Raw genomic sequence first — 22,726 nt, 5'->3', positions numbered from 1 at the left:
TTCCTCTTATACATGGATAGTCTACCAGTGTCTGAGTTGATTAACTGCCTCTACTCCTGTTCTTCAGGCTCTTCTGTAGCCCTTTGTCCCATCAACACTCCTTTAATGGCTCCGATACCCTTTTTTGGTTCGAACATCTTCGGTCGCACCATCGGTGGCAACCCGAATTTGATTGGTGTCGATGCGGTCTGAATTTTTCCGACCAATTTCGGGGTTGTGGCCTTCTTTGGTCCGACCGTCGTAGCCTTTTCTTTGATGCGTTGGAGTGACTCCGACACCTGTTAAGATACGAATGGGGTTGGCTGTGTCGACTCGACAGGGTCCTTGGAGCCAGTCTTTGTCGTGGTCTCGGGCCTTGTCCAAGGACCGACCCCCTCTGTCAGTTTGAGCCTCTTGCCTGTGTCGACTCTCTTCGGCGCCGACTTAGTCGGTTCGACAGCCTTGACCAACGTCTTCGGTGCCCCAACATTCGGGTCGATGACCTTTTGGAACTTCTTGGCATCGATGGCCTTCTTCTGTTTCTTCGGCTCCGAGGGGTCTGAGGCCTTGGAACAGACCAGAGTCAGCTGCACTTTTGGTTTCGTTTTTGATAGCAATGCTGGCTTTTCCGATACCGATGGCTCTTTATATATGTTCGTAGCCAGGCCTTTATGCGGGGCTGTAGAACGATTCGATAGATCTTGGGTAAGGCCTTGTGGCGATCCCTCGACCTGAGCCTTATCGAGTGCTTCATCGTCGGCCCCCGTATCGACGGTTGGGCCTAGCTCTTCGCCTGGGCGATCTTCTAAGGCCCCAAGGGCCTCTGCGTCGTCTCCTACCTTATCAACGACGTTTTCTTCTTCCAACATCTCTTCATCTTCGGCGTCATACTCTGAGTCATGCTCCGAAACAGGATCCGAGTGTTCTTCCCGATCCTCCAGATCAATGACCTCTTCGTCTTCGGTCCCGAAGATGTTGCCTGGATTAGGCGCTGATCTCTGCGACTCCAATCGAGCCGCACGTCATATCCGAAGAGTTTTCTTCGACCTGAACCAGGCACAGGCCATACAGTTGGCTTCGTTGTGATCCGGGGACAGGCACTTGTTGCACACCGGGTGGACATCGATGTGCGGGTATTTTGCATTGCAAAGTGGACACCTCTTGAATGGGCTTCTTTCTATCGTAGATCGAAGATCGGGTCGAGTGTAGAAAAAACCCATCTGATTCCTCGATGTCCGCTCGAAGCAAAGTTATCGGAACCGAACGAAACGATACGACGCTGTCGAAAGTCTTTTGGCTTTGTAGAAAGTTTTCCTAACTTGAGCTAAGATAGAAACATCCGAACCCAATGGCGGAAAAAAACAATCTGAGGATGGAGGGGATGCCCATGCGCACTGTAGTCCAGAGGAGGAGCCACCTATCTCGTGATACTTCGAAGACTCTTCCAGGACAACAATGTGCAATCATCCGGACCCAATACTAGGCGGCGATCTATGCACAGATATGAATTCAGCAGCCCACATGCCTCGAACACAGAGCCAGCTTCCTACAACTAGTAGACATAGAAAGGGGCTGGGAGAAGAAAGATGGATTCTTTCAGAAACATTAGTTAGCGGAGCTACTAGTTTACTTGCATTCAGGAAGGGCCTTAAAACCTGGCTGTTTGCCCTCTAGGCTGTTTTCTTTCTTTTTCTGTTCTGCTTTCCATTATGCTTTTATCACTGTGTTGTGTTATTCTGCTGTAGGTCTCATTATGAAAAGCGCCGGGACACTTTTTGAGTAGCCGTGCGCTATATAAAAAAATAAATATAACATAACATAACATAACTCTACTTATCTGTTGTGCCACAATTTCTTATAGACTAATCAATTTAGTGCATATGCACCAATGTTCTTATAAAAAGTTAACAATCATTTACCAATTATTCAAATGTGTTTGATAATAGCACAGTTTACTAAAAAAGAGATGAACTGACAAGTGCTAGACTGAGAAAACAAAGGACACTGCAGGAAAAATAATCTTACTGCTGTATTGATGGGATACCCCAAACTCTTGGAGCCAGTCTGTAAGTGCCAACTTCAAGGCCATCTGAGGGCTATACAAAATATCGGTTTCAATATCTTCATCACTCCCTTCATTTTCCAATTTAATTTGAATCGATACAGTAGAGTCTTCTGTGTCAGCTTAATAAAAAAAAAATATAACAATCTTCAAAAAACTTACAATAAACACAGTCAAATAGATGCCAAAGCCACAAAAAGGAACAAAATATCAACTCTATGGAATGCATTTGTTTAAGGACTTTATGGTTAAGCTTCAAAAACTAAAACCAGAGAAACTGACTAGTTATGGTGAACGCTTGACCATGACAATCTCAATGAAATGGATGAAAAAATTCCTAGCTATCGCAACAGAAATGTTTAATTCTATAAAGGACTCAGAGGCAAAGATTATACTGTTATTTCTTCATTTTATTGAGCAGCAGCCATATTAACCAGTAACCGCAACAATAAACAAAAAACTTCATTTCCCATTACCCCCAGGGAAGAACCTGAAGTTCATAAAAAATAAGTCCAATATACAATTTGGGACTGTCACGTGTCTGTTGCCCTCTTTCTTCATGCGACCAAGCAGACAGTGGAAGTTCCTTATTCTTGTTTCAAATAATCTGTTCCTGTAATATTGAGAGAGCAATGGTGAATTCGGAAACAATTTCCAATGTCAATAACCAAAATTCCAGCAAGCAAATGTGACAACCATAGAATACAGTAAAGATCATACCATGGATTCAATAACTGAGCACACATTTTTTTGTTGTAAATCTTTTTAATAATGTCCAACAATGTCGACAGTACACACCATTGAAAAATGCAGATATATCAGTTTTGAATCTTGTAGTGATCACGGGTAAAACCATACATATTACAGAGCATTACAGTAGGATTTCAGGAGTAAGTTGGTCATCAGTGTCAGGATCCAGGGGGTGAGCACAAATACCCCCTCGATAGTTGTTCCATTTGTACAAGAAAGATAACCATTTCCTGGGGCAGCCATGGGAAGTATATACAGTTTTTTCTCTAAACAGGCACCAGTCCATGTCTTTTTTCCAGGAGATCACCCTGGGTGGTTCCCTCGCCCTCCATGACTGTGCTATGTTTCGTTTGACTACCATCTGGCCCAAAGTAACCCACAATTTATCTCTGCTGTTGAGGTCTGTGGGCTCCAATACATTCAAGAGGCACCGCTTTGCCTCCGGAAGTGTGACTACCCCTGACTCATACACTCAAGTACCATTAAGACTGAATGAGGGGACACGCCCAGATTATATGCATAAAGGAGCCAATCTGTCCACAATCACGCCGACAACCACCCTCATTCATCCTCATCCTACCCATTTTAACCAGTGTTGGACCATAGATATAAATCCGATGTAGGATAATTAACTGCACAAGACGCAATCTAGAAGAGAAGGCCACTTCCTTATGAGAGGCCGGGTCCTCCTGCCATTCCTCATAGTCTATCCCAAGCCCATCGCTTTCAGATCACTGTTTCAGCACTGCCAGGGGGTCAGGTGTGTTGTTGACTATCTTCTTGTACGTCAATGATATGGCCCTATCTGGTAAATAGCCATTCAGTAGTCTGGGCTCTAACGGCGAGGCTTCCGGCAGTAATGTTGGATTGTAGTGCATGTCTGACTTGTAGAGTCCACAAGGTCGTGGATATGCTGCAAACGACAACATTCGCCCCCCCCCTTCGACAGGTCTCCAATGATTGAGAGCCCGATAAGATCCCATTTGTCAAATCCCTTGGTGGTACAGAGTGTGCCCACCTTCTCCAAATCCCATAGGAGGGTTTCCAGAGAGAGTTTCCCATCCCACCCAAGGCTTTTGCTCACCGTGTGCCACACAGCCACAGAGTGTTTGGTGGGGTCCGCAAGTCGATATCGGCTAGGTCTGGAATATAGCGCTCTATGGTATGTGCCACCAGGAAGCAACCATTTATCCATCCTGTTGGCTGGGTCATCCACAGGTTTATATGCACAATGATTGATAGCCGCCAGATGCGCTGCCCAATAGTACCTCCGTATGTCCAGTAAACCAATACCTCCTTCACACCAACCCAAGATCAGCTTTTGGTGTGCTAATCGAGGCCTGCCCTCCCACAGCAAATTTCTCTGCAGGGCTTCTATTTCTTTAAAATAACTGGTCGGGACCAGATCAATAGAACTCTGCAGGGTGTACAAGAAACGGGGCAATGCCATCATTTTGAATAATGCCGTCCTTCCCAGGAGCGAGAGCTGGAGTTCTCGCCACACCTTGATGTCACGTTTAAGTCTCATCAAGGGGGGGGGGGGGGGGGGGAGAGTAGTTTACGCCCATAACAAAGCGTTGGGTCAGCAGCGATAAATATGCCCAAGTATCAAAATCTCCTGCTCGCCACCTGCATCGGGCAGTCACTGGGCAAAGGTGGAGGATCCTCGTTAAGGACTTATAGTAGGGACTTGCTCCAGTTTATTCTGTAACCCGAGTACCTCACAAAGACAGTAAAGATATCGAGGACCATCTGTATGGAGGACCTTGGAGGCCAAAAAACTGAGGATGTCATCCGCACAAAGGGAAATGCGATCCTCCCAGTCCTCCGTCCATTTGAGCCCTCGAATTGAGTGAGTGCAGCGGATCCATGCCGCCAGCGGCACCAGGAACAGGGCAAAAAGCACCGTTGGCGGGTCCCCGGCTGAGGCCAAAGGTCCCGGACTGTTTGTTGTCAACTACCACTTGCGTCAGGGGTTCCGAAAATAAAAGACACACCCAGCCAATGAAGACCAGGCCAAAGCCCAACTTGGATGGACCGCAAAGAGATAGGACCCGTCAAGTGTATCGAATGCCATTGTGGCGTCCAATAAGACAGCGACCGCCGCCTCTGATGGTGTCGAGTCTGCCCAGAACGTCATGTACGCGCCGCAGATTTAATGCAGTATAGTGGTGGGGCAGAAAGCCCGACTTGTCAGGGTGGAAGAGGTTGCAGATTACTGGTATCAAACGATTTGCCAGTACTTTGGCGAGGATTTTCAGATTGGCTTTCAACAGGGAAATTGGCCTATATGAAGAGGTGTGAGTCCTAGGCTTACCGTCCAAGGGTGTCATCACCAACGTGGCAACTCGCTGATCGTAAGAAAGGAATCCAATAACTGAGCACACTTGACCAGGAATCAAGTGAGAACTATACCATACAGCAGAAATCATCTTAAGGATATCTGAAAACACTTACTTATGCTCATACTAAATCCAAGAACCAGGGTGGGCCATCACTTATGAGAGGGTGGGTTAATCCTTGCCTTTGAGGCCTTAATAGAATTGAAACTTTGTTACAATAGCTAGAAAATGTTTTATTCTTTGGCAAGACCCGGAGGAGCGGAGTATGATAGTTAAAATCTTGTCCACTACCAGAGCTGCAATGGAGGAGACTGGTTTGAAATAAAATGTTTCAAAGGTCGAATCCGAAGACCAGTCTGCCCCATTCAAAATATACTCCAAGTGGGCTCCTAGAAAAAAAGCTTTTGACGGCCATTGCTCCCCGAGCAGAGTGCGCACCAAACATCCTGGTGTCAATTCTCACTTACTGCATCATCCACTGCACCTATCTAGCGAAGGTCAGTGATGAGACTGCTCAGAAAGGCTTTTGCAAAACAATTAAAAGTTGCTTCTCCCCGCAATGACGAAGCTTCGCGGTCATACTCTCATTTGCCTTGATACATCTGAATATGCACAGTTTCGGCACCTCCAAAAAGGGGGGGTAGGAAATCACTCAAGAATTACATTTGGTTGTTCTGGCTATGTAGAAAGTAACATCTGACACACTCCTGCAGGAGAAAAGGAACAGCAGAATGGTTAAAGTGATGGTAACTGGTTCTGTAAGAGGCATCTGTTACTTGGCCATGAGGATAAGACCTTATTCACGTCCCAGAGGACTAAGTATGTGGGTTCTGGAGGCTAGGAAAGCCTAATACCGGGAAGCACCTTGCAGAGGGTATCTGCGATCGTTACAGGGCCCGTGGAAACAGAAGATCTAAACGTATTAACCGATCTGTAGGCCATGACTCCTGCCACTGAAGAGGCCAAAAAATTCAGGATGTGAACAATGTCTGCCCCATGGGACCAGAGGCATTTGCAGACACCAATCCATTGAGACCAGGCTGAACAGTACCTCTTAAAGGTGCTATCCATTCAAGCCTACGAGAGGAGGTCTGCCTTATCTCTCGATAAGCCGGGGACTTGCCATCTTGCCCTGTAATCCTCTACGCCATGAGTTGAAGTTTGAAGTTCATCACCAGATGCTGAGGATTCCCCGAGGGATGGGCGACAAGAAGAGGAGACTGGTGTAGACTGAGTGGAGAAGCCCAAAAAAGTTCCATCAGAACTGGAAACCACACTTGCGACATCCACAGCGGGGTGAACAACACTACATCCACCTTCTGCCTGTGCACTTGGGCAGTCAAGCGCATGATCATGGCAAACGGGGGAAAGCCATTACTCTGCTCCAGAGACCGATCCTTAAGAAATGCATTGGTCACCACTGTACTAGGGTCCGGACTCAAGCTGAAGTACCGGGGAAGCTGGAGGTTGATAGTGAATGGTCCACAGATGAAAGAAACAGCCTGAAACATTGCTGGAAGAAGTTGCCACAGGATGTAATCCCGGAGATGTCAAGAGCACCAATTCGCTACTTGGTTAGCAGAGCATTATAGGTGTTCCGCCATCACCAAATCATGGTGTTCGAGGCAATACTCCCAAAAGTCCTTGGCCAGGTTGGAGACAGCCTTCGACAGAGTGCCTGCTAGATGCTTGATGTAGCGGACCGCCGCCACATTGTCCATTTTTAGCAAGATGCGCAACACTGTACCCAGTCCCTGGTCCAACATTTGACCGCAAAGGAACCAGCCATCAATTCCAGGCAGTTGATGTGAAAGGATTGTTCCTCAGCGGACCATACTCTGCCTGGGGTGAATTACCCAAAGCAAATCCCCCATCCTGAACTGCTGGCGTTGAATTAGCTGACCAGATCCAGTTGGTAGTCAAAAATGGCACGCCTATTCCAGGCCTCCATGTGGGATAGCCACCACTTAAGCTCTTACTTGGACTTCTCAGACAGGGAAATAAACTGGGAGCATGTGAGACCCTGGCGGCGAACAGGAGACGCTTTTAGACGTTCTAAGGCATGAAAGTGGAGAGGTCCCTCAAAAATGGCCTGGATTGATTATGAAACCAAGCCTACCACACTGCCGATCTGGCTGAGAAAGGCCCTTTGTTTCACCAGAGTCCTCCTGCCTTCGTGTTTGATTTTTGCTATTTTTCCTCGAAGGAAGACTCAGGGTAGTCGCTCCTGAATCCATTAAACCCCAGAAAGAACTTTGCTTGATTTATGACAAACCCCAGGGACTGCAGCAGATTTACTGCCATCTGTAGGTGTTAAGATAGTGCCTTTGGGCATTGGTCCATCAAAAGCATATCATCCAGGTATACTGGATGCCCTAAAACTCTCTATAACTGGTTTCAGGACCGGAGTGAAACACCAATTGGTTGATGACAGGCCAAAAGGTAGAGAGGTGAACTTGAAAGTTTGTCCCGGCCACTGGAATTGGAGGAAGCGCCTGTGCAGTAGAAAAATGGGCACTGTGAGATAGGCATCTTTTAGGTCCAACCAGGCCTTACAGTCATTGGGTCGCAGTAGGTCTCGGAGGAGGTAAATAACCTCCATCTTGAAGTGGGGACACACCAGTAACTCAATGAATTCCCAGAGATTGATCACGGGGAGCTTACTGCCATCCTGCTCCTGGACCAAAAACAGAATGCTTATAAAACCTGAGGGATGGAGTTAAGAGTGACAAATTGCTTCTCTCGCCAGAAGTCCCTGGACCTCCTGCTGAATCAGCGAGGCCTCCTGCCCAGAGAGAGGGGTCGACTCAAATAGGGACCCGTAGAACTCTATATGGAACCCCTGTATTGTGTGTAGCACCCAGGTGTCTGACCTGATTGCTTGCAAATTAGCCACCAATTATGCTCATACTAAATCCAAGAACCTGGGTGGGCCATCACTTATGAGAGGGTGGGTTAAACCTTGCCTCTGAGGCCTTCATAGAATTGAAACGTTGTTACAATAGCTAGAACATTTTTCATTCTTTGGCAAGACCCGGAGGCGCGGCTTAAGATAGTTCAAATTTTCTCCACTACCAGAGCCGCAATGGAGGAGACTGGTTTGAAATAAAAAGTTTTGAAGGTCGAATCCGAAGACTAGTCCGTCGCATTCAAAATATACTCCAAGTGGGCTCCTAGAAAAAATGCTTTGAAAGACATTGCTTCCAGAGCGGAGTGCGCATTAAACATATCGGTGTCAATTCCCACTTACAGCATCATCCACTGTACCCATCTAGCTACGGTCAGTGAGGAGACTGCTCAGAAAGGCTTTTGCAAAACAATTAAAAGTTGCTTCTCCCCGCAAGGATGAAGCTTTGCGGTCATACTCTCATATGCCTTCATACATCTGAATATGTACAGTTTAGGCACCTCCAAAAAGGGTGGGTAGGAAATCACTCAAGAATTACATTTGGTTGTTCTGGCTATGTAGAAGGTAACATCTGACACACTCCTGCAGGAGAAAAGGACAGCAGAATGGTTAACGTGACGTAACTTGTTCCGTAAGAGGTATCTGTTACTTGCCCAGGAGGATAAGACCTTATTCACATCCCAGAGGACTAAGTATTTGGGTTCTGGAGGCAAGGAAAGCCTAATACCGAGAAGCACCTTGCACACCGGAGGCGGTTCACCCTCTGGGGTATCTGCGATAGTTACAGGGACCGCAGAAACCAAGGATCTAAATGTATTAACCAATCTGTAGGCCATGACTCCTGCTGCTGAAGAGGCCAAAAAATTCACAATGTGCACAATGTCCGCCCCCATGGGACCAGACGCACTTGCAGACACCAATCCATTGAGACCAGGCTTAACAGTACCTCTTAATGGTGCCATCCATTCAAGCCTACAAGAGGAGGTCTGCCTCATCTCTCGATAAGAAAAACAAACAAGATTATGGACGGAATGTTGCACAATGGCAAAACATTCACCCCAGTCACAGATCTGGGTTTAATCCATCATTATTTTGCTCACCAAGCCACCCCAGTTCACATATGGCCATATGCAAATCAGCCTTGACCCTGTGCCTCATGGGAACAGTCCAGCCCGAACTGCCAAGCCAGGTCTTCCCTGGACCCGAATCAAGCATCCTAGGACCGGTTTCTGGCTATCGGCCGTCTTCAGCCAGGATAGCTTGACTCCAGTTGCGTAGTGAGCACGGGACCAACGTCTGGGCATACCCTTCCCACATAGGGTGAACAGCAAAACAAGTGGGCTGGTGATGTCCGGGAGTTTGCTGACATTTGCAAGGATTCTCAGCGTGGGAGGCAGAGGCTTGCTCTGAAGGTTCTGGGGGACAAAGGCCATGAAGTTCTTTCCTCAGAGTGAGGGGTTGTAGGCACCTTTGCGCAATCGCCATGATTCCCTTCTCATGAGGGGCTATTGTGTCTGGAACCGCTTGAATTATGGAGGCGTCCACCGCGTCGCAGGAATCATCTGTGACCGGGAAGCATTTGTAGGAAGCTGGATCTGAATATACTATACCAAAATGAGATATAGTGTGCACAGAATCCAGTGGAGCCCCAAAGGTAGGCATTGGTCAAAGTAGATAGAGCCTTCCTCTCTATTTGTGGTAGTGCAGGCGAGCAGTAATGCTTTGTCAGACAGTAGCGTTAAGTATTTGTTGTACAAACTCAAGCAACAAATATTGTAACACACTCAAAGGATGAACTCAGACCAATTTGTTTGCATAAAAATATTATGTATTTATTTCTAGAACCAAACCAGGCCTGGTGCAGGTAAGTAAAATAATGCTTTGCAATACTTAAGCAGTTGGTTCAATTACAGGTAAGGCAATAGTTCAAAATTACTTTTCAGTTACTTTACAGATTACTGTGCATGTTACTTTTTAGATTACTTTTGCTAATCAGTGTGATAAACCTAGATATCACACCAAGACATTTCTTTGACAAAAGGTAAGTAACTGACTTGTAGTACACTTGCAGTTTTTCAATGTTTCATACAAACCAACTCCACAATTTTCAAGGAAAAACAGTCAATGCAATCCTACTGAAGGAAATTAATTTAACAGTTTGCTGGCAAGTACTTATTTATGGGAGTTGGTATTCTTAGGTTAGAACCAGGGTTCACCCAGGGTCGAGGATGCACTCTCATAATCCCCCCAGTGGCTCTAGAGCGGCTGGATGCAGAGTGCTGAGACCCACTGTTATCCAATGGGGGACAGGGGGCCTCCAAATGGTGGCTTCTCACGAGCAGGACACAAGGTTGTGGGAGCAAAGCTACTGGACTTAAACTCAGGGCAAAGGGGAACCGGTTTAGCACAAAAGGTGCACCCAAGAAGCACAGGGGCGGCCGGGTGCAGTTTTGGCATCAGGTGCCCTGTTTTCAATGGGAGTTGCCTGTTTGGGATTTTGGCTGCAGGCTTGGTCCAGGAAGACTTCTGGGAGGAACCAACAACTAGGCAGGTAAGTTGGACGGCTCGGGATGTAGGTGCACCTCGGGTTCTCCTCTCCAGTGCACAGGGTGGCTGGAAGCCGGGGTGTCTTTTGAGATTGGATTTCACCTTACAGGGTCACTCACGGTTGGGGAAGGTTTCAGTGCAGAGGCTGCAGGCGACTTCGGGGAGTCCTGGTGGGATCAACCCACAGTGGACTCGGACTGTGGAGTGCTGGGGGACCTCGCTGGAACTGTTGGTCCACATGCATACAGGGCTCTAGGCATTCGATGCAGTGGTGGTACCAGGCGTAGGGTTTCTTTGTCCTCAGCAGGCTCGGAGTCTGTCTTGGGAGTTTCTTTTGAACAGAGCTGCTGTTCACAGGAGATCCGGTCTATGTTGAAGGCAGTCAGTCCTCTCAGTGGTTCTGGAGGTTGCTGGCTGCAAGGTAAGGCGACTTTTGGTGCAGGATCTCTGGATACTCCATACGGGCCGGTGGGGCTGGGGCCTAGTCAGTTCTTCTCTGCAGTCTCCTCTGCTGGAGTTCTTCTTTCGTCCTTCTTCTTCGTAGGTTGCAGGAATCTATCTTCTTGGTTCAGAGTTTCCCCCTAAATACTGTATTTAGCGGGCGTTTTAGGTGTATCGAGGTCAGTAGCTAATGGGCTACTGATCTTAGGGTGACTACACCCTTGGTGTGCTCACCCCACGTGAGGGCGTGGGCACAATCCCTAATCCTGATTGGAGAGTGCCTGCCATCTGCAACATGGCGGGCACTGAAAAGTGTGCTTCACCTCGCCTCCCCTACCTGAGGGGTGGAGTTGGCAGAGGTGGGCACACAATCTGGGCATCTCTAATTTTTACTGCCTCACTTCCCGCCGAAAAGGAGGGGAGATGGGAAGGCGGCCTGCTACTGTTAGCAGGAAAGGCTGGGGGTTGCATTACAAAGGCAGCAAGGCCTTTGTAGCTCCCCTGACAGAGGCTCTTCCTGGCCTGGGTGAGGTGTGACCATCTGCATCCAGGAAAGGCTTTGGTTCTGGGCTCAGGGAGCGAAGGCTCACCACCCCAGGGGTCCAGAGGCAGGACGTTTTTCAAGCTGCATCTCTAAGATACTGTCAGAGTGCATTTTTCATTAAATCCCACACTGGCATCAGTGTGAGTTTAATGTGCTGTGAAGTTTGATACCCATCACCATATACTCTTAATGGCAATACTGCACTTACAATGTCTAAGAATTGGTTCAGACACTGTAGGGGTGCAGGGCTCATGTACCTGTGTCCTCACCCCTGGTATAGTGAACCTAGCTAGAGGGGTGGCTAAGCTATGCCAGGACAGCGAGTTGTAGGCATGGCACACAGGGACGTGTGCCATGTCGGCTCTTCATTCTGTTCTGCACCAAAAAACGCAGCCTGCAACACAACAAAAAAAATGTATAATATATATATATACAAGCACTGGCCTATAGTGCTTAAAGACAACGTGATAGGCAGTGGCCTGCCTAAGCAAGTTTCGTTAACCTTTAGCAGGGCCTCCTCCCTAAGGGATCATATTGTCAAAACCAATCCGGATCCCTTCACCAAAACAGAATGGTGGCAGAAGAACAAAGGTTTTTATAATTGCAAGGTTTGCAAAGCTTGCACACATGGTGAAAACACTAAAACATTTAAGGATGGATTTACTGGGATAAACCATGCGATAACCCAAGTTTTAACATGCAAGACAGAATACGCCATTTATGTTTTGCGTTGCCCTTGTGGATTGCAGTATGTGGGCAGCACGAAGAATGCTATCCACAAACGCATTCTACAGCACTTGCGCGCAATAACCAATGTGGACAGTACTTACCCAGTGGCGCGCCACTTCAGAGACTTTCACCAAAGCAATAATAGCAGTCTCAGGTACTGGGTTATTGATGCGGTCATTAATAACAGAAGGTGTGGTGATAGGGATGCCAGGCTCAGGAAACTTGAAACTAAGTATATTCTTCTGCTTAACACAAAGGTGCCTAATGGACTTAACGTGACAGAGGAACTCCACACTTGCTTGCTCTAATAACACATGATTGGGGTGTGTGGTCTCACCCCCGTGAGTAATATCCTCGTCAATCGCCCGGCTGGGCGATGGCTTGGGTGGACCTCGAGGGGGCTGCGAACACACACCCATCATTATTTATTGATATAACTCGTAAAGCTGCTTAGATTGGATCATCAACTTTTGATTATTATTTTCACTGTGCACTGGTTTTAACTTGTTAGGAATTTACAAGGAGATGTATACAACAGATTTCCTAACAGTTGTGGTTTTGGTTATTATTTAGGGTTGGGTTAAGGGTCATTTAGACCAACCTCACATTTATTTACTTTCTGCACTAAATACTAAGACATGGCATTTGTGGCACCCTTATGCTTGAATCGCTACAAAATATGTTTGAATTGTGATTGTATTTTTAAATGAATATGGAGTCCGTCCCAAATTTGGGGAGTGAACAACATTCTAGGTCGAACTTGGATGTAATTAGGATTTAGAGGACCGCTTTGGACCATCCATTCTTAATCTGTTAGGTTTAGAAATATTGATTGTGGACCCAGGGACTGATTAGTATGCACAATTGCACAGTAATGCTGGATTTGCACATATATTGATGATGCACTTTAGCACGGTATGCACTTTATAGAGTAAGCACGCAGCGCTTTATAGTTACTTATCCGCTGTCCCTTGGGCTGAGTCTCAACTTGGAAACATACAGAGTGAGCTGGCATGAAGGCCAGAAACATAATAATGAGGTTTTTATAGAACTGTTCTAATATTTATAAATGTTTTAGAAACCGTGTTCATTATCTAAATGGCGGTCCCATTTATCTTATCCTAACCAATCATGCACTAGGACTCTTCATTTAAGTCATGAATTTTAAAACATGTATTTTACAATGATTTCTAATGGATTTTAATCTGTAATGAACATATTATTTTAGCGAATTTCACATGCTTTTTCTAATGTATTTTACATCTATTTTAAAGAATTATGTGTCATTGTTGGGTGCTACGCCAAGTGTTTCTTCTATGTTTACACGCGTTTTTGCACAGGTGATGTTAATTTTATCACGTACTAGCACTTTAAAAGGTGTACCCGGAAGTTCAATCGTTGTCATGTGAACAAGGCTCCGTTGAGCCGAAACGTCTGTGACAACTTTCTGCCTAATAAAAGTTTGTAACACCTCGAGGTCCGTGTCCGGTGTCCTGTTTGCTGGCTGGTGAAGCAGCGTGTGCTGGAGCGATACGGAGTTCACGATATATATATATATATATTTTTTCACTGAAAAAACCATAGGTTTCACACCAGTTATAGTTAGCTGGAAATTTTACTGACATAAAACCATTGAAATTCCCACGTTATAGTTAGTTGGACTCACTATAACTTGCGTGTGCAATGCACTGCGGATGACGTCACATATTAAATCACTCATGACATGGTCAGTGACATCACTCATGACATCACTGATGACACCATCCAGTGAATGTGTGTCTTTCTGAAAAATAATTATTAGTGAGTAATGTTTACATTTTTAAATATATGTATTATTGTTTCACTTTGTGTATAAGTAGCTGCATGGGTTGGTGAGTAGGTACATGTGTATGTACATGGATAATTAGATGTTTTATTAGTATCAGTATGAGTGTATGGTTTAGTGTTGGAATTACTTACAACATTGATGCATGAGTGACTGACTCTTTTTTTGTATGTATTTTGAAGACTACATATGTGCAGGACTGCATGGTTGAATAGTGTGTATATGTGTATGTTAGTGAGTAAATGACTGTCTCACTAGTGTTTTAAACAGTAACTACATATGTTTTAATCTAGAATATGTGAATATTGATGCATATAAGTGAGTATATGTGAGAGTAAGAGATTGTAAGAGTTCCTGTTTAAATAAGTATGTGTTTCGAAAAGTGATTGTTTAAGAGAATAAATGTGTAATTTTCAATAGAAGTAAGGTGGTAGTGGGTGTATTGCTCTATATGCAAATAAATGGATGTTCAATAGTTTATTTGCATCTGTGAGTATGTGTGTAAGTAACTTTTGGATGGCTGTCGGTGTGTTAACGGATGTAAAGGTGTCTCACTACATATGATGAGTGAGTATATGTATGATTGACTATATAGAACTGTTGGTGAATGAGTGGATGTGTATATAGATAGTTGAATTACTGAATTGGTTGTTGTAACTGATATGGGTATCTCATTTTTTTATAAAAATGTAGTTTCTATTTTTGAATATGTGTTTCAAGTGTTACATTACAGTGAAAGGAGGTCTGTCACTATGTCACAAGGATGGTGTCATCAGTGATGTCATGAGCGATGTCAATGACCATGTCATGAGTGATGTAATATGAGACGTCATCAGCAGTGCATTGCACGCGCAAGTTATAGTGAGTCCAACTAACTATAACGTGGGAATTTCAATGGTTTTAGGTAAGTAAAATTTCCAGCTAACTATAACTGGTGTGAAACCTATGGTTTTTTCAGTGAATTTATTAGGTTTTTTTAAATGGAAATTCCTAACTATAACTGGTGTGAAACCTATGGTTTTTTCAGTGAATTACAAAGGTTTTTTTAATGCTAATTCCTAACTATAAATCTCAGTTTATAAGTAAGACTTTTAGCGTACTAGTTGTTCTTTAGAACACTCTGGGACATTCTGTCATTGGGCTATATTTGGGCTACATCTGGCTAATATTTTGGCTACATTAGTTTTTTTGTCTATGGTGGCCATCTTTGGGCTACATTTGGCTACATTGGGCTCTAACATATATAAAACCCAATGTAGCCCAATATATATTTTTTCATAGTTAACTTTCGTTAAAACCACTTGAGCATATATCTTGAGACATAGCAAAGGCACAACGGGCTACCAGTCCCTACAATTTTGGGGCGCGCACCGGAAAGCGTAATTATATGAAGCGCGCACCGGTTAGCATCCCGTAAGCGCCATTATCGCGAACGAAAACATGATCGTGACTTATCGCATAGCCGCGTCTGCATGAAACGCACGGCGTAAGCGCACCCGGAAGCACTCGTGCGAATACGATCGTGCAGCGTAAACTTCCGACGCGCTTACGCTACGCGACCCGGAGTGCGCCCCCGGGCGCGCCCCGGGACGCGTAGCGTAAGCGCGTCGGGTCATGTGACCTGAAAATAACACTTTTCATTGGTTCATAACAGTTTTGGTTTCATAATAATGAAGCCACTGGTCATGTGACCTGAAAATAACACTTTTCATTGGTTGCAAACATTTTTTTTTTCCTTCTGATGAAAGACCCCACCTTTTTTCCTTCTTCTGACTTTGACTGAGGAAGACCTGCTTGTACCTCTCTGTACCATTTTGATCTTTATAATGGCTTCAGTAGCAGCAGCAGCTGGTGCATCTGCACCACCACAACAACCAAAAGGACCACCACAAGATTTCATTGGTGGTCCACAATAGGAGGAAGAGGAGGAGGAGGAGGAAGAAGGGAGGAGAACATTTCTCCAAGAACAAAATACCCCATACCAGCCCAAACCACACATTATTTGGGAGTTTTTTTCGGTTCCACAGGGGAAGAAAAAGGTAAATGCAGCCATGGTGACTTGCCTGATCTGTGACATGGAACTTTCTAGGGGGAACCCTAATAAAAAATATTCCTTCGGAAATCACACGATGATCCGCCACATGCAGCGCAAGCATTCTATAAACTATTCTGCTGCAGAGATGAGGGAACTGGCCAGTAACCCTCCCCAATCAACAAGAACCAGCTCAAAAAGGAAGCAACCCACTGCGTCTGCACCAGAGGAAAGTGAGACGATGCCGTGCATTCAGCCCCGATTTGCAGATTTCAGAATCACATGTGAATATTGTGGGAAGACCATCTCCTACGGAGAACAGAGCGTAAAGCTCATCGTCCTTGCTGGGGACAACCACAAATGCCCCAATCAACCCTAATTATTTATTTTCTTTCGCTCCAGTTGAGCCATTTTCAATTCCCTGTTTTTTTGTTTCTCCCCTCAAAAAATACAAAAACAATATAAAAGTGTTCTGAAAACCCAAAAAAAGTACAAAATGGTTAAAAAAACATTAAATATAAAACAACAAAAAGAAGAAAAAAAACAGTTTTTAGAACTACCTCCAATTTCAAAAAAAGGCTACATTTTTTAAAAACTATTATTCATTTTTCCACATGGTACGCTCCCCGGTCCGCTTCCCGGTGCGCATACTGGGAGCTCCCCCCACGCAAATCAAAGACATTTTTTTTGGGGGGGGGGGGGCCCGCTGGGCCCTTTTATGGCCCCCACATCAAACCTAGGGGGGTCTATCCCTGCCCCCTTATGGTCATTTCCCCCTTTTTTTTCCACCTCTCGTGTCTTGATCCTACCGAGACACAAGATGGCGGCCTCTCCGCACTGTTTCGAATGTTTACAGACACCCGAGAGCCAATCAGCTTTCTGTGCGCAATTCGCGTGGCGCGCCCGGAGCGCGTACCGGGGCGCTGCCATAGATATATATATTTTTTTGAACCTAAATTACTCAAAATCCACTGGAACACATATCTTGAGACATAGCAAAGGCACATCGGGCTACCAGTCCCTACAATTTTGCCAAGTTTGGTGGAAATCCATTCAGCCGTTCGGGCTAAAAGTGAGGTCGACCGCCCTATGGAAATTAACATGGGAAAAACGCGTTTTGGGACCCCCATTTTATCTCGGCCCCCGCTTGACGCATCCCCCCCCCAAACTTTCAGGGAAGGACCAGAGCTCGACGAGGCCATTTTGAGGACATTTTCAGGCACATTCGTCAACCGGCGCCAAAGTTATTCCAAATAGAATTTTGAGATTTAACATTGAAAAAAATCCTAATTATAACTACATACTGGCGACCGCCAGTAGGATATATATATATATATATATATATATATAAATACATACATATATACATACATATACATATATACACACACAGCCACACGATCCAACCAATTTGGTCGAAAGAAACGGCAAGCACTCCGGTGTAAAGATGTTTAAAGTCTATTTATTTTTCCAAACCCCCTTCACCCCCGACAGACGCGTTTCGCTAAAGAGCTTAGTCAGTGTCAGTTTGTGCAAACATACGATCGCCATTTTTAAACCCACCGCACTTTTTCATTTCATCAACTTAGAAGATGGTAAATTACAATGGAAGTGGCGGCCATCTTATAGTGTAGTATTACAAGGATTTTACATTGGTTAACCCTTTCGATGCTGATGACGAGCTCAGCTCGTCATCACCCACGGGTGCCGTGTGCTGATGACGAGCTGAGCTCGTCATGTAACGCGGTAATTAAAAAATTGCTGCACAGCGCGAAAATCGCCGCAGCATCGATGCGGTTAAAACAGCGAAGCTAAAGTGCTCAAGTGCAAAATTAAAATCGTTGACAACAACAAACATTACATTATTTGTGCACACTCATTTTATGTATATATTTCACTGTGCTGTATCAATTCATATTTATCTATTTTGAGATTGTGTTCATTAGGATTCATATAGTTCGTTATGTAGGGGTGTATCCCCTAATTTTAGACATAGTTTATCTACACAAAGACTTCACAAATCTAGTTCCTTTTAGTTGTGAGGCCCTGTATGAGCTTGAATCCAAAGTTTCTATGATACAGATGTTTACATATTTCCAAGGCTTAACCATGGGGTCATGCAAGTATAGCAACAAGGACAGTCTCTACCTAAACAGTTAGTGCACTCAGGGCTGTTCCCAGTTAGGTCTCATAGGTGTACCCACATTTCTGCGTCATTATTTGGGCCCCACGGTATCATTGTCTTAAGGTCCATAATGTACATAGACTCTGTGATGCGGAGTGCTTTTTCCCTGTCTCCACCACGTTCTGACCGTGTGATTTGGTCTATGCAATAATAACTGAGTAAGTCCCTGTTGCTTTGATGGAATTCAGCAAAATGACTGGCTACCAGATAGGTCTTGTCATTATTCGCGATAGCGCTCATATGCTCCAGGATTCTCAGTTTCGTGGGTTTGATGGTACTGCCTATGTAACGCTTTTTGCACGGGCACTCCAGACAATATACTGTGAATTCAGAGTTGCAGTTCAGATGTTTTGTGATCACCCTGTAAGGTTTATCCTCTCCAGATCTTCCTGGGTATTCTTTTACTTTCTTGCTATACTTGCAGGCTTTGCAGCGCAAGCATGGGAAGAAGCCTTTGATCCTGTTAGTAGTCGGGTTTCAGTTGGGGGGGAGAAATGACTATGTATCAGATGATCTGATAGGGACTGGCATCTCCGATAGGTAATCATGGGTCTATCAGAAAGATGGTTTTTCAAGATGTTATCTGTTTTTAATATATGCCAGTTTTTCTTAAAGGCATGGACAAGAACACCTGATTTGATGTTAAATGTGGTGATCATTCTAACCTGATCACTCTCATTCTGTGCCTCCTTCACCAACATGAGATCCCTCCTGTTGATGGTTTCTGCCTTCACGGTTGCCTGTTTTAATACATCTTTAGAGTAGCCCCTAGCCTGGAATCTTTTGCTAGCATCTCTTTGGGCATCTCTAAAATCTGTTTCCGCTGAGCAGTTCCTTTTGAGGCGCAGATATTCACCGTAAGGTACGTTCTTGATTAGTCTCCTGGGATGGTGGCTAGCCACATGTAACATGGCATTGCCTGCCGTGGGTTTCCTATAGAGTCTGGTGTGAAGATTGCTATTTTCCACAAATACTTCTAAGTCAAGATAACATACGCTACTTTCACTAATCGTACTGGTGAATTTCAGGTTCAGATCATTGTTGTTCAATGATCTGATGAAAAAAAATATATATAGATATATAGATTTATAGATATATAGATATAGAGAGAGAGAGAGATAGAGATATACACACATACACACACACACACACACATATACACACACACTTTTTGCAGGCTGCATTTGTACAGGGACTTTAAGGCTGGAACAATAGATGCTTCAGCTCTTGTAGTCCTTCCCTGGCCACAGTGCCCTTGGTCCCTTTTAGAAGGGACTGACATGTGGCCAGAGAAGTGCTCATTGGGGGTACAAGGTACAGTTTTGGTAAAGGACACAAGCCCTGGGAACCTGGTTGGCAAGGACCTAGGGCACATCAAGTCAACGTGCATCAGTAGGCTGGGAAAAAGAGGGGGAGGGGTTACTGCAACAGAATCCCAGCTTCCTACAGTATCCCACGCCTTCCTCCTCATGATGATACTCTTCATATTCCAACAGACTTCTGGGCAGGTACAGGTAGATAGAAGAAAATCGCAGTTGCCACCCACCGGGTATTAATAGAAAGGGGAGGAAACCCCATGACCAATGTAGCTGCCTGCAGTCAAACCTGAAAGTCAGGTGTAATAATGCTAATAGAGAGACCAATATGCACCAGACTAAGAAAGTCTATAATTGGGGATATAAGTAGATTTTTAGAGGCTCCATGAGGAGCCGTGACACTCACTAGGCCCCACATGTGAGAAAGTGCCCTCTTTCTGCATGATTGCCCCCACGTGTTTGCTGAATTGCTGATGTGCTTTGATGGAGTGTGCCCTGGGCTCCTGCTAATCAGGTACCCAGGGCCTATGTTCTTTCCCTAAAGATGCGTTGAAGCCTAAACCCCATTGGCATCTCTAGCCACAGGTCAGCCCCTGGTAAATGGTACCACAGGTACCCAGAGCACTGTGACCAGAGAAGGCCTGTAAGGAGTGCAGCACTTATTGTGCCACCCTTTGAGTGTTCCTGTACCATTATACTCACACACTGTCTTGGCAGGCTGCGTGTTTTGGTGCAGAACACAGTGAAGAGTCAACATGACACATCTGTGTGTCATGCCTACAACTCACTGCCCTGGCATAGATCAGTCACCCCTCTAGCTGGGTTACATCCCACACTGGCAAGTTTGGTAACAAATTTCTCAGTTTGCAGTGTAGCCATTATGGGGCTGGTATAGTGCACCAGTGGTGAGGGTACAGGTGCATGAGCCCTGTACCCCTAAAGTGTCTAAGTCCATTCTTGGGCATTTTAGGTGCAGTGCTGCCATTAAGAATATATGGTGCTGGGAGTTTGTCATTACAAACTCCACAGCCCCAGAATGGCTACACTGAAAACTGAGAAATTTGTTATCAAACTTGCCAGTGTGGGATTTAATGAAAAACGCACACAGAGGGCATCTTAGAAATGCCCCCTGAAACCTAACCTACCACTAGTGTCAGGGTGAGTGGCTGCTTTCAGCTGACACCACCAGACATGTTTCTGGACCCCTGGGTGGAGAGCCTGCTGGTCTCTGGGGCCTGAAACAATGCATATCCTGGGATGAGGTGCCAAGCCTCCTCCCCCAAGATGGGCAGGGCTCACGGAGGGGAAGCTTCAAAGGCTTGCCGCCTTTGTGAGCTTCACCAGGCCACTTGCTGCTCTCAGCAACTGGTCTCCACTGGTTCTGACTCCCACTTTGGGTTGGAGAACCGGACGGAAAAACAAGTGAGGAAGAGAGGTGTGTCCACCTCTGCCAACTACATCTCTCAGGTGGGGGAGGCGAGGTGAAGCACAACTCTCAGTCCCCGCCATCTTGCAGATGGGGGGGGACTCAGCCAACCAGGGGAAGGCTAATGCACCCCTCCCACTGGAGGGTGGCATAATAGGGGGTGTACCCACCCCAGGGAAGGGACCCAATGGTCCCAACCTTTTTACCTACCTGTAACACCCTATATCAAGTACTTAGGGCACCCCTGAACCTTACTTCCGCAGAACAAAAGAAACTACAAGAAAAGAAGAAGGACCGAACAGCGTGCCAAAGCTAACAAGAGACAGACGCCCACTGACTTGGCCCAGCATGAACGGCCTGTCTCCACCTCAAACCTGCTCCTGCGAAATCCCGGTGTGTCCTGCAGCCAGCAACCTCGAAAACTCCGGAGGACCCACTGCTTTCAACCACAAAGACTGTCTCCCGTGAACACCGGATTTGTTCATCTCCAACCTCTGGCTCAGGCCAGAAACCGCGAATCTGCACCACTATGCATCTGCCGTCCACGGTTTGAGCTCAAGTGGGCAAACACCATGAGGTGGTTCTCCCAGAGATCCTGACCGGAGATCCGGCGACCCCGGACCTGCCTCAAAACTCCAGCCGACGCCTGCAGCCTAAATCCAGAAGGTCCCCCCCAACCGCTACCAGGAGCTGGTAAGAAGATCCGACCTTAAAAGGCACCCATGCACCAGACACCACATGGCCTTGGGTGGCCAAACTGACTGTGCCTAACAAACCCACAACATCCCAACTTACCTCGCGAAGTGGTGGTCACACCCAGAAGACCTTCGTCCCCAAGCCTGTAGTGCATTAGCAAACCAGAGGTACCCCATTGCAAACAGGGTGTCCAACGTCAACACAGCACCCTGCACCCGGCCGCCCTAGGCCCACTGAGGGTGCACCTTTGGTGCTACTTGGTTTCCCTATTCACCCCGAGCTAAAGTCTAGGAGCTTTACTCCCACAACCAATTGGCCTCCTCGTCAGCAGCCACCAACTGGAGGCCCCCATTTGGATAACATTGGGCCTCAGCACTCAGCACCCAGCCGCCCTAGTGCTGCGGAGGGTGTAACAAGAGTGCATCCCTGACCCTGGGGGACCCCCGAGTCTACACCCCAGAACCTCAACTCCCACTACCAAATACTTACCTCAAAACCGATAACAATATTTTTCTCAATTGGATAACAAGGACTCTTTTTCTTGGAAAAAAAGTGTAGAGTTTGAAAACCTAAAGAAATTCTTAAGATTTTGTACAGTTTAACAAAAAAGCTTTTACTTACCTATTTGGAGGAAATGTCCCAGGGTAGTATCCAGGTATACTACACTGAATAGGAAAAGCCCATTCAAGTCTATGCATTGTATTTACAAAGCATTGCATTTCTCTGCAACAATACTGTAAGTCAAAACAAAGTGCATATACCATTTCAATACATACTGTATCTCAATATATTTACTGCAACGTACTCATCACTTACCTGTGCCAGGCTTGTTTGATTGTAGGAAATAAATAACTAAAAGAATATTTTTTATACAAAAACAATTGGCCTGAAGTTCAGTCTTGGAGTGAGAATTTATTTACTGAAGTAGTGTGTGCAACAAATGC

General features: G+C 45.6%; 1 protein-coding gene across 2 annotated transcripts in view; it reads right to left on the bottom strand.

The window, feature by feature from the left end:
• Positions 1-22,726, bottom strand: part of OGA (O-GlcNAcase) — a 548,350-nt gene that overhangs the window by 321,890 nt on the left and 203,734 nt on the right. For both annotated transcript variants that reach the window (XM_086922657.1, XM_086922658.1), the window contains exon 8: positions 2,005-2,163. In XM_086922657.1, coding sequence (XP_086778783.1) covers positions 2,005-2,163 — 159 coding nt within the window. The remainder of the gene's footprint in view (positions 1-2,004; positions 2,164-22,726) is intronic.

Source organism: Lissotriton vulgaris, chromosome 5 (genome assembly GCF_964263255.1).
Source record: "Lissotriton vulgaris chromosome 5, aLisVul1.2, whole genome shotgun sequence".
NCBI classification, from domain to species: domain Eukaryota; kingdom Metazoa; phylum Chordata; class Amphibia; order Caudata; family Salamandridae; genus Lissotriton; species Lissotriton vulgaris.
Note: the sequence above shows the minus strand (reverse complement) of the source record. Positions and strands in the feature narration are given on the sequence as shown.